Consider the following 12,939-nt stretch of genomic DNA (forward strand, 5'->3'; position numbering starts at 1 on the left):
GTATGGGTGGTGCCAGGATTCAAACCCACGACCCTGACATTACAACAGCTATGCTCTACCAACGGATCTACAAAGGACCACAATATTAGGTCAAATTCTCCACAATGTGATTGGTTGTGCTCCAAACGATAATCATTACACACAACAGCCAGCCACAGTTAATCTGTCCCGGCTGACAAATAGGAATGTCATCTATCCCGGACTCCCATCCAGCTAGCACTGTACATCCGTCTAACCGTGGCAGAGCGGGCTGAATGGCAACACTCCATCAAATGTYTCTTACTCTCAAGACAGCCTGGCGGAGTATAGCTCCTCAATTACACTTCCCTCTGTATTTCAGGTGGAAACACATAGAAAAACATATTTAATTTCTGTTTTAAAAGCAATGGACTGTGGAGAATATTACAGCAATCAAGACTCATTGACATAATATACTGTTTATAATATGTATGTAATGTTATAGTCAACTGTGGATTTTATTTGAATTCACTTTAAGGTTAACATTTAACACCAATAATTATGTCATAAACAATCAAGATGGCTCATCTTTGCACCCAGAACCAAGTCCCTAGAAACTACATGATGCCAGCTGATGAGAACCCTGTATATGCTGATGGTGTGAATTAATAAGATAATTCATCACGTAGCCACTCATGCCATTAATTGTCATCAATTATGTCCTGCTTATGACATTGTTAAGTAGGTCCTCGGGACAGAAGGTTCAAGTGACGTTAGAATATGTGCAGTAGTAGGGCACAAGGCTCTGGTCAAAAGTAGCACAGTATTATCAAAGATTTTGTAAATAAACCAAGATGGACCACAGCTTGTTTCCAATGGGAACAAATTAGTCATYGTGGGCTTCCTCTCACTACCATATTTGGCAGTAAGTGACAAAGCCAACTGGGTGCTTCACATTTATACATCCAGTGAAATATGTCTCATTGTTTTATCTGTAGTATTATGCAGAGTAGGGYGTCATTTGAGGCGTAAAGTGTACAGTGCATTCTGAAAGTTTCAGACATTTTGTTACGTTACAGCTTTATTCTAAAATKGATTAAATAAATAGAAATCTGTATCAATCTACACAGAATACCCCATAATGACGAAGCGAAAACAGGTTTTTAGTAATGTTGGCAAATTTTAAAATAAAATAAAAACCAGTAATTCCTTATTTACATAAGTATTCAGACCCTTTTGTTATGAGACTCTAAATTGAGCTCAGGTGCATCCTGTTTCCATTGATCATCCTTGATGTTTCTACAACTTGATTAGAGTCCACCTGTGGTAAATTAATTTGATTTGGAAAGGCACACACCTGTCTATATAAGGTCCCACAGTTGACAGTGCATGTCAGAGMAAAAACCAAGCCCCGAGGTTCAAGTAATTGTTCGCAGAGCYCCGAGACAGGATTGTGTCGAGGCACAGATCTAGGGAAGGGTACCAAAGAAATTCTGCAGCATTGAAGGTCCCCAAGAACACAGTGGCCTCTTCTTAAATGGAAAAWTTTTAGAACCACCAARWCTCTTCCTAGAGMTGGCCACCTGGCCAAGCTGGTCAATCGGGGGAGAAGGGCCTTGGTCAGCGAGGTGACCGAGAACCTGTTGTTCACTCTGAAACTTCCAGAAGGACAACCATCTCTGCAGCACTCCACCAATCAGACCGTTATAGGAGAGTGGCCAGATGGAAGCCACTCCTGAGTAAAAGACACATGACAGCCCTCTTGGAGTTTGCCAAAAGGCACCTAAAGGACTCTCAGACCATGAGAAACAAGATTCTCTGGTCTGATTTAAACCAAGATTGAACTCTTTGGCCAGAATGCCAAGTGTCACGTCTGGAGGAAACCTGGCACTATCTCTACGGTGATGCATGGTGGTGGCAGCATCATGCTGTGGGGATGGTTTTCAGCAGCAGGGACTGGGAGTCTAGTCAGGATCGAGGGAAAGATGAACACAGAACCTGCTCCAGAGAGCTCAGGACCTCAGACTGGGGCACAGTTCACCTTCCAACAGGACAACAACCCTAAGCACTCAGCCACACCTGAGTTGTCTTGGCTTCGGGACAAGTCTCTGAATGACCTTGTGACCCAGCCAGAGCCCGGGCTTGAACCCGATCAAACATATCTGGAGAGATGTGAAAATGCTGTGCAGCGATGCTCCCCATCCCACCTGACAGAGCTTGAGAGGATCTGCAGAGAAGAATGGGAGAAACTCCCCAGATACAGGTGTGCTAAGTGCCATACCCAAGAAGACTTGAGGCTGTAATCACTGCCAAAGGTGCTTCAGTAAAGTACTGAGTAAAAGGTCTAACTACTTATGTCAATGTGATCTTTAAGTTTTTTATTTGTAATACATTTGCAAACATTTCTGGTTTTGCTTTGTCATTATGGGGTATTGTTTGGAGATTGATATATTTATTTTKTATCTATTTTCGAATCAGGCMGTAACGTTAAAAAAAACATGTMAAGTCAAGCGGTCTGAATACTTTCCGAATGCACTGTATATCTTTCCCTGCAATAGGGTGATTCCCCAAACTGTGGATTTCGAGGAGGCTGTTTTGCCAACTGTGCTTTGAAGAAGACCGAACCAGGGAGCTATCTCTCTCTCTCTCGCTCTCTCTCCCTCTCTCCACCCTCCCTCTCTGTTGTTAAATCTGCCCTTTGAAAATAGGGCTTTACAAAGCTTTCCATCTTGATTGGCCCAGCAAGATTAAAGTCACGCAGATAAAGATGGTCCTGCAATAGGCTTTCAGCAAGAAACAAAGGAAATATGCTTTCTATGCTGTATGAGCCGTGCAAATGGTTCTCTCCCAACTCAACATGTACTATCGATGTGAGCGAGCTGATAGTACTATATACTGGAAAGCATTTCACTGCACCTTTTAGACCGGCTGGAAACTGTACGTGACGACAACATTTCGATTGTTAGACCATTAAAAGGCTTTCAAAACAGACCGTTGATAATGAATGATAACAATGTTGATAACAAACACAAAAATGTGTCTTACTCAGTATGTTACATGCAACACACACACACACACACACACACACACACACACACACACACACACACACACACACACACACACACACTCTTATTCATGGTATGAGGTGGCTGACATTACTGGCTCTCTGCTTTGTTTTCCAGGCCTATTCAGTCTATGACGAGGAGATTGGTTACTGTCAGGGACAGTCCTTCCTGGCTGCAGTGCTCCTACTGCACGTAAGTGGGGCTCAAACCTCAATACAATGTCTACACAACGTCTATGGAACCCACAGAGTGCAGTTGAGAATGAAGTCTGCACTATTGTGATTATCAATTTAATTCAATAATACAAATACATTGGCTCTGGAAAACTATTGCGGAGCGCAGAGTTTGGATAAGTGCAAAGTGCACGTATTAAGATTCAGTTGTATTGGGACTGATTGTGAGAACAATGAAGAGAAGGAAAGTTAAGGTTTAACAAAGGGAGGAGAGTGCAGCAGGAACAGGGTAAACAACAGGACAGTAAGTCTGAGAGGAGATGGGAGGGAGGGAGGGGGAATCCCCTCACTCCAATCCTACCTCACTCCATCCTCCCTCACCATCTCCCTCACTCATCCCAACCTCACTCCATCCTCAACCACTCCATCCTCACATCATCCATCCTCACTCACTCCAATCCTCACTCACTCCATCTCACTCACTCCATCCTCTCTCTCCTCCTATCTCTCCATCCTCCTCTCCATCTCCTCCTCTCCAATTCTCCCTCAATCCTCCTCCTCTCCAATTCTCCTCAATCCTCCTCTCTCCAATTCTCCCTCAATCCCCTCCCTCCCTCCTCCATCCATCCTTCCCCTCCCTCCCTCCGTTCCCCTCCCCCTCCCTCCTTCCACCCTCCCTCCGTTCCCCCTCCCTCCATGCCTTCCCCATCCGCTTCCCTTCCCTCCTCCCGTCCTTCACCTCCCCCTCCATCCTTCCTTCCTCCTCCTCTCACCCCATCTCTTCGCTTCCCCTTCCCTTCGCCTCGCCTCCGATCCCCCTCCCTCCCTCCGTCGCCCGGCCGGTCTCTCATCTCCTCCATCCTCCCCTCACTCCATCTTCCCCCTCCTCGCATCCCTCCCTCTCCCTCCCTTCTTCCTGTCCTTCCTTCCCCTCCCGTCCTTCTTCCGTTCCTTCCCGTTCCCCCTGCCTCCTACTCCATCCTTCCCCTCCCTCCCTCCCTCCATCCTTCCCTCCTCTGCCATCCCTTCCCCTCCTCCCTCTTCTTCCTTCCTTCCCCCTCCTCCATCCTTGCCCCCTCCCTCCCTCCATCTCCATCCATCCTTCCCCTCCCTCCATCCATCCTCCTCCCTCCCTCCATCCTTCCCCTCCCTCCCTCCATCCTTCCCCCCTCCACCATCCTTCCCTCCCTCATCATCTTCCCCCTCCCTCCATCCATCCTTCCCCCTCCTCCACTCCATCCTTCCCCCTCCTCCATCCATCCTTCCCTCCTCTCCTCCCTCCATTCCTCTCAGACTACTGTCCTGTTGTTGTTAGCCCTGTTCCTGCTCTCTCCTCCTTTGTTAAACCTTAACTTTCCTTCTCTCCATTGTTCCACAATCAGTCCTATACAACTGAATCTTAATACGTTCACTTTGCACTTATCCAACTCTGCGCTCCGCAATAGTTTTCCAGAGCCAATGTATTGTATTATTGAATTAAATGATAATCACAATAGTGCAGACTTCATTCTCAAAACTGCACTTCTGTGGGTTCCATAGACTTGTGTAGACATGTATTGAGGTTTGAGCCCCACTTACGTGCAGTAGGAGCACTGCAGCCAGGAAGGACTGTCCCTTGACAGTAACTCAATCTCCTCGTCATAATGATGAATAGGCTGGAAAACAAAGCAGAACCAGTAATTGTCAGCCACCTCATTACCATGAAAATAAGAGTGTGTTTGTGTGTGTGTGTGTGTGTGTGTGTGTGTGTGTGATGTGTGTTGTGTTGTGTGTGTGTGTTGCATGTAACATATTGGTAGACACATTTTTGTTTGTGTTATCAACATTGTTATCATTCATTATCACGGTCTGTTTGAAAGCCTTTAATGTCTAAAATCGAAATGTTGTCGTCACGTACAGTTCCAGCCGGTCTAAAGTGCAGTGAAATGCTTTCCAGTATATAGTACGTATCAGCTCGCTCACATCGATAGTAGTTGAGGTTGGAGAGAACATTTGCACGGCTCATCACAGCATAGAAAGCAATTTCACTTTGTTTTCTTGCTGGAAGCCTACTTGCAGGACCATCTTCATTTCTTGCTGTGACTCTTAATCTGTGCTAGGCAATCAGAGAGTGGACGAAGCTTTGGTAGAAGTCTCCTATTTCAAGGCAGATTAGCCACGAGAGAGGGAGGTGGAGAGAGGCGAGAATGAGAGCGAGAAGAGGCAGGAAAGGGGAATAAAGCTCCCCCTGGTCGGTCTTTCTTCAAAGCACAGTTGGCAAAAACACGTCCTCCTCGAATCCACAGGTTTGGGGAATCACCCTATGCAGGGGAAAGAATACAGTGCATCGGAAATTATTCAGACCGCGTGGACTTTACATGTTTTTTTTAACGTTACTGGCCTGAATGTCGAAAATAGATAAAAATAAATATATCAAATCTCCAAACAATACGCTCATAATGACAAGAAAACCAGAATGTTTGCAAATTATACCAATACAAAACTTAAGACTCAATGACATACAGTAGTTAACCTTGTTACTCAGTACTTTGACTGAAGCAGCCTTTGGCAGTGATTAACAGCCTCAAAGTCTTCTGGGTATGGCACTTAGCACAGCCTGTATCTGGGAGTTTCTCCTCTTTCTCTGCAGATCTCTCAAGCTTCTGTTCACCGGTGGCATGGAGGCAAGTCGCTGTCACAGCATTTTCACTATTCTTCCAATATTGTTATTGATCGGTTTCAGCCCGGGCTCTGGCTGGTCACAAGGTCAATTCAGAGACTTGTCCCGAAGCCAAGACATACTCAGGTGTGGCTGAGTGCTTAGGGTTGTTGTCCTGTTGGATAGTGTAACTGTGCCCTCAGTCTGAGGTCCTGAGCTCTCTGGAGCAGGTTCTTTGTGTTCAATCTTTCCCATCGATCTGACAGACTTCCCAGTCACTGCTGCTGTGAAAAACCATCCCCACAGCATGATGCTTGCCACCATCACATCATCACCTTAGAGATACGTTGGCATGCTATTCCTTCCAACGTGACACTTGGCATTTTCTGGCGAAAGCAGTTCAATCTGTTGGTTATAATCAGACCAAGGAATCTGCTTTCTCGATGGTCTGAGGAGTGCATCTTCAGCGGCCTTTGCAAAAGCTCCAGAGGTTCTAGGTTCTTTTCTCTCGAGAGAGCGCGCTTCCTCCTGGCACTCCTCCTATAACGGTGCTTGAGTGTCGGTGGAGTGCTGCAGCAGATGGTGTTCCTTCTTGGAAGATTATGCCAGTGGTATATGTCAACGAACAACGGTTCTCGGTCACCTCGCTGACCAAGGCCTTCCCCCCCGATTGGACCAGCTTTGGCCGGTGCAGCTCTAGGAAGAGACTTGGTGGTTCTAAATTTTTTTCCATTTAAATAAGGGCCACGTGTTCTTGGGGACCTTCAGTGCTGCAGAATTCTTTTGGTACCCTTCCCTAGATCTGTGCCCGACACAATCCTGTCTCGGGGCTCTGCTGCGAACAATTACTTGATACTTCGGGGCTTTGGTTTTTTCTCTGACATGCACTGTCAACTGTCGGGACCTTATATAGACAGGTGTTGCTTCCAAATCAAATTAATTTACCACAGGGTGGACTCTACTCAAGTTGTAGAAACACCTCAAGGATGATCAATGGAAACAGGATGCACCTGAGCTCAATTTAGAGTCTCATAACAAAGGGTCTGATACTTATGTAAATAAGGAAGTACTGTTTTTTTTTTTTTAAAATTTGGCCAACATTAACTAAAACCTGTGTTTCGCTTCGTCATTATGGCGGTATTGCTGTGTAGATTGTACAGATTTCTATTTATTAATCCATTTAAGAATAAAGCGCTGTAACGTAACAAAATGCTCTGAACTCTTTCAGGAAGCACTGTACAATATTACGCCTCAACTACACCCTACTCTGCATAATACTACAGAAATAAAGCAATGAGAACTATTTCACTGGATGTATGAAATGTGAAGCAGCCATTGGGTTGTACTACTGCCAAATATGGTAGTGACGAGGAACCCACGATACTAATTTTTCCCATTTGAAACAGCTGTGGTCCAATCTTGGGTTTATTTACATAAATCTATTGCCATAATAGTCTGTGCTGAGCTTGAACCAAAGCCCTTGTGGCCCATAGACTGACTGGCAATATATCTAACGTCATTGAAACCCATTTCTGTCCCCCAGGACCTCCTTAACAATGTCACATAAGCAGGACATAATGGATGTAAATCTAATGGCCTGATGAGTGGCTAACGTGATGAATTATCTTATTAAACTTACACACCATAACAGCATATACAGAGGTTTTCTCTCAGTTGGCATCATGTAGTTCTAGGACTTGGTTCTGGTGCAAAGATGAGCCATTCTTGATTCGTTTTATGACCATAATTATTGGTGTTAAATGTTACCTTAAGTCGAAATTCAAACTAAAATCCACAGTTGACGTATATTTATCATTACATACATATGATTTAAACAAGTATATTATTCAATAAGCTTGATTCTGTATACATTCATCCACAGTCCATTTGTTTTAAACAGAAATTAAATAACATGTGTTTTCTTAATCGTTGTTTCACCTGACAAGTACAGAGAGTGTAATGAGAGTTTATACTCCGACCGGCCTTTCTGAGAGTAGAAACATTTATGATGTCTTCAGCCGCGCTCTGCACGTTAGACGGATGTACAAGGTGCTAGGCGATGATGTGTAAGTTCCGGATAGATGAATCCTAATTTCCAGCCGGCGAACGATATAACTGTGCTGGCTGTTGTGTTGAATGATTATCGTCTTGAGCACAACCAATCACATTGTGGAGAATTTTCGACCTAGAGTATATGTGGTCTTTGAGATCCGTTGCGTAGAGCATAGCGGTTAATTGTCAGGGTCGGGGTTTGAATCCTGGCATCACCACATACACATGAAATGGATTGCACTGCATGATCTTTGGAAAAAGGCCTGCTAACCTAATAGTATTTATATTATATTACCGGTTTCTCTTGCTTCTGGGCCGTATTCAGTCTCAGATGTAGGAGTTCTTGATCTGGGATCAGTTTTTTTTGTTCTTTTAAGATTGTAATTATTCAAATTATTATTAGGTAATGGGGATTGTTTCGCTGGACGTTTTTTTTTTTAATGGTGTCCTGACCAATTTCCTTCACAAGTACAATGGTCATGTCTTTGAATCTATCTGCTGGGATCAATAAAGCATTGTAGGAATAGAAAGGAGCTTAATAAGTACATGTCCCTCTCAGTTTGAAATTATACCAATTCCGAATCAACAATCAATCTTAATCAATGTATTTTGCTATACAATATTTGAAAGCCGTCTTAAACTGACTATATGTTGTAAGTAAGAACATCTTTGTGGTGTTGTGTGTGTGTGTGTGTGGTGTGTTTGGTGTGTGTGTGTGGCTGTGTGTGTCCTTTCAATTCCGTTGTTTCACCACAGGACCTTCTGTGTTCTTTCGTAATTACAGATGAAAGAAAAATGAAACATCATTCTGGATTCATACCTTATCTATATTCCATTTGAGTTACCATGTTTTAAAACTCATAAGCTACTTTGTTGGTTTTGAGCCAAGAATACTAGTTTAGCTATTGATCGTGTGCATACTAACATGTTATTAATGGGCAAACGGTGTGTGGAGTAATCGTGTGTTTGTGTTAGCTTGTATGTTTACTGTTCAGAGTATTTTCCTTGTGCATCTTAGTCTTCAGTACGTATCGGGTATCAATACACAGGTAACTTTTAGCTGCTATCGCAAGTCATCCTAACATAAGTTTAGTGATACAGAAACACAATTATTCTGACAGCTACACTCCTCTACGCTTACTTTGAACACCGAAGAAAAACATTTAACTTTGATCTATACTCAATCATTTTGGGGTTGAATCAAATGTTTCATATGAGGCACAGTACAGAATGTCACCTTTTATTTGGAGGCTTTTCATACATACAAATTAGAAAACATTTGATCTAACATCCAAATGCTGGAGTATAGAGCCAAATTCAAACGTTTTAGCTTGCACTGTCCCAATAAATTAGGTTGGGAGTGTTAACATGCCTTTCATAAACGTCAATCGACAGTGTGTCATCCATATCGTCCGTACTTACAGATCCTTGATAGAAGGAGTCCGTCCGTTCGTCCGTGTCTTTGAAGTAGTCTGACAGGGAGGTCGGTGGATGTCTCTGGTGATCACTCCGTCCTGAGCCGAGGTTCTCGCAACACAAAACAAGGATGTGTATAGACATATGTGATGTTTACTCTACATACAAATGCAACTAATAAATAGTAATGGCATTCTGTGTGAACACATCTGCCACTATACTGTGTAACATGAGGCACGTATGAACAGATCATTTCCAACAGACTCTAAATAGCTATTCCAGTCTTTCAATGCTACAAGCAAACATGACCTAGTAGTCAGAAAGAAATGGTAATTAATGTGGACATTTAATCAATACCCAATAAATCTGTCACAAACATTCTTGCATTAATTTCATAATAGCTATAGTATGTCATTCAAGTGGGAAAACATTATTTCAGGAGATAACATAACGCCTAACCGTCAGTCCAATCATGGTTTAATGTCCAGTAGACTAGAGAGAGACCGAGAGAAGAGAGAGTGAGAATACAGACAAAGTCCCAGAGAGGAGAAGAGATATGTATAATTTTCTCTGGTTTTCAGAGCTATAGTTCTGGTGAGCGCTCATGTTGTGATTCCATTCCACTCCTCTGCTGCCTTGGGCTGTTCTATATTCGCGCGCAGCACTGTCCTCTCAGGGAGTTGACTGGCAGCTCTGGTCATTCTCTACCTATTATTATACGTGAGCTGTCAGATTATAAACAGGTCCCCGGCCTGACAGGCTCTACTGGTTCGTGGTGTGCGTGCGTGTCGCGCGTGTGTGTTTACTATGTGTGTGTGTGTGTGTGTTAGAGAATGAGTGAGAGTGACGGTGTTGCGTGAGTACGAAAGTGAAAATACACTGTCATTCTCATTTGGTCTCTTTCTAGTTCACGTGTTATCACAGAAAAGGAGGACACTGGCCAAAGGGCTTTGCGAGTGTTTGAGAAGGCGCACGAGTCAAAACAAAGATCACCAAGAGTAGATGACATCAATTGTGTCAACGGGGTTAATTGTGTGTATCACTGGGTTAATTGTGTATCAGATGGGGTTAATTGTGCAATGCAGTTTAAAGTGAAGTGGATGAGAGAAGCACTGCTGATTATTTTGCTGCTTTCTCTCATTCTGCTCTCAATGAATAGCTGCTCTTATGTTGGGCTTTGTTTGATTGGCCTCTACATTCCTGCGTTAGAGAGTGCATATGGGGGGGTTCTATTCAATCGAAAGCCGACATCGTGTGGACTTCGGTCTTTTTCAGGACGTCGAGTATTAAGAATGCCTTTCTCCAATTCCTGATAAGTAATAGCATCAGATGGAGCTCTTCCCACCATGATAATATTTCATTTATTTCATGTACCTCGTTTGGGCTTTTAGTTTCAGAAAGTATAAACACTATATAGGCCTTATATGAAATGCTATTTGGGGGGGGGGCGGTCGTCAAAGGGTCAAATGTGTCAGCAGTGGGCACAGTCGCCACCCGCTCTGCAACGCTCGTTCATGGGTCAGATAGGACTGAAGTATAGCAGGGGTGGTCCTGCTGGCATGAGCAATCAAACACAACAGGCTAACATGCCATTCAACTCATCATTAGGTAAAAGTTGACCTTATCGACCACAGGTCTACAGCCGAAGTAGAAAGGGGGCAAATGAGAAGACAGAGAGCAAAAAAATGGGAGATAAATAGGATATATACTGAGTGTACAAAAATTAAGAACACCTGCTATTTCCGTGACAGGACTGACTAGGTGATTCGAGTGAAAGCTTGATCCCTTATTGGTTCACTTTGTTAAATCCACTTCAAATGCAGTGTAGATGAAGGGAGGAGACAGGGTTGAAGAAGATTTTTTACGTCTCTGAGACATGGATCGTGTATATAGCATTCAGAGGTTAAGTGTAGTAGAGCCCAGGCGACCAGTTTGGTGTCAATGAACTGCATACTGGCTGTGGGCTTTCTCAACTCCACAGTTTCCACGTGTGTATCAAGAATGTCACCCCCAACTAAAGGATACCAGACCAACTTGATACAACTTGGGAATGCATTGGAGTCAACATGGGCCAGCCATCCCTGTGGAAAGCGCTTCGACATGTTGGTAGTGCATGCACTGATGAATTGAAAGCTGCACTGAAGGGAAAGGTTGGGGGGCTTTATACTGCTGCCTGTTAACAGCAAGTATTCCTAAACTTATATAAGAGCTCATACCTGTTCTATAAAGCATTATGCAAGTACTCAGGTTTTAAAGTCAAGTGTTCGCTGCAAATATCAATACTGAAGATAACAGATATGTGCCTACAGCAGTGGTCCCGTGTCTCATAGAGGACTGGTTACGACAACTACTATGACATAGGCCTTGTTTTGTTAGATTCTGTCCAGCTATATAATTGGATGGTGCGTAAGCTATAGCCTTAAGAACAGGCTTAGGGAGCAACGGATTCAATTTAGGCAGCAAACAGACCATTGAGAGGTTTGACCCTGCTGGGCTGCTCGCTGCCAGCTTGGGCACATGACAACCTGTAATGCTGTACGAGATTGGAAACTGAGGAGGTTGGTATGACCAGCGAACCATATGGTGAGGTTGGAACTAAACCGTTTTGAATATTCGTCCTATTACAAGAAGCAAAAGCCATGGGATGGTTTCTTCTAGTGCACTGTGCATTGGCATTTCTTGGAGAATCATGAAGAGTAAACAATACCATAGATACCTAGCAATGAACATCGTACACACAACTCTTCTGAAACAATATCTCCCCTTCCACCCACTCTAAACCAGTCAATAATTAAAACAAAGCGCAGTACCATGGGGCAACAATCAATCTGGGCTGTGAGGAATTCTCGTTGACAGGCGCCCAGTTTGTAAACAGTTTGATCTAAGAATTAACGGCACGTCACTCTGACTAATTTAAGACGCCAATTTATCCCTTAAAGCCAGTAAATAAGGTTAAGTCTTCACTCTCTACTTCTTCAGATGAAGCCAGTTCTCTTGATACATGATCGTCCTTCAGGCGTTCTGTCGGTGCCACTGGCTTGCTTGTACCTGCTCTCAAAGAAAGGAATCAGAGATGAAAGGGAGAGAAGGCAGAAGGTAGAGACATTTGATGTGTGTGGCGCAATGGTTGCGATGCGATCGTTAGGCAATGTGTGTTTTGGCTTGGTATGTACATGGTGGAGTCGACATTATTGCCCCCTTGGATAAGATAGGAGCAATGAATGACCTGGCATAAAATAAACACAATTTACAATAATGAGCTGTTTGTACGTTTCATAAATGTGGGGAGATTATGATTATTCTAAGCATACTGAATACAATTGCTCAAAGAAAGAATTTTGTTACAAGTAATATTTTTTTCTCGGCTCCAAAAGATAGGGGTAAAAATTGAACACATAAAGATGATTATAAATAGATACAATGATTTGTATTTGGTCCCATATTCCTAGCACGCAATGACTAGACCATCAGCCTTGTAACTAATACAAACTTCGCTGGACGGCATTTGCAGTTCGTTTTGGTTGGCGTTTTCAGATTATTGTGGCCGATATGCAAAAATGAATTTGTTAAATAATGTATTGTATTTTTGGGGAAGTCACTTCATATTATAAATAGAGAATGTTTTCTAAACACA

At 43.3% G+C, this 12,939-nt stretch overlaps 1 protein-coding gene across 1 annotated transcript in view; it reads left to right on the forward strand.

The window, feature by feature from the left end:
• Positions 1-12,939, forward strand: part of LOC111952600 (rab GTPase-activating protein 1-like) — a 159,056-nt gene that overhangs the window by 78,467 nt on the left and 67,650 nt on the right. The window contains 1 exon segment of the mRNA XM_070435100.1: positions 3,144-3,218. Coding sequence (XP_070291201.1) covers positions 3,144-3,218 — 75 coding nt within the window.

This window comes from Salvelinus sp. IW2-2015, linkage group LG26 (genome assembly GCF_002910315.2).
Source record: "Salvelinus sp. IW2-2015 linkage group LG26, ASM291031v2, whole genome shotgun sequence".
NCBI lineage: Eukaryota > Metazoa > Chordata > Actinopteri > Salmoniformes > Salmonidae > Salvelinus > Salvelinus sp. IW2-2015.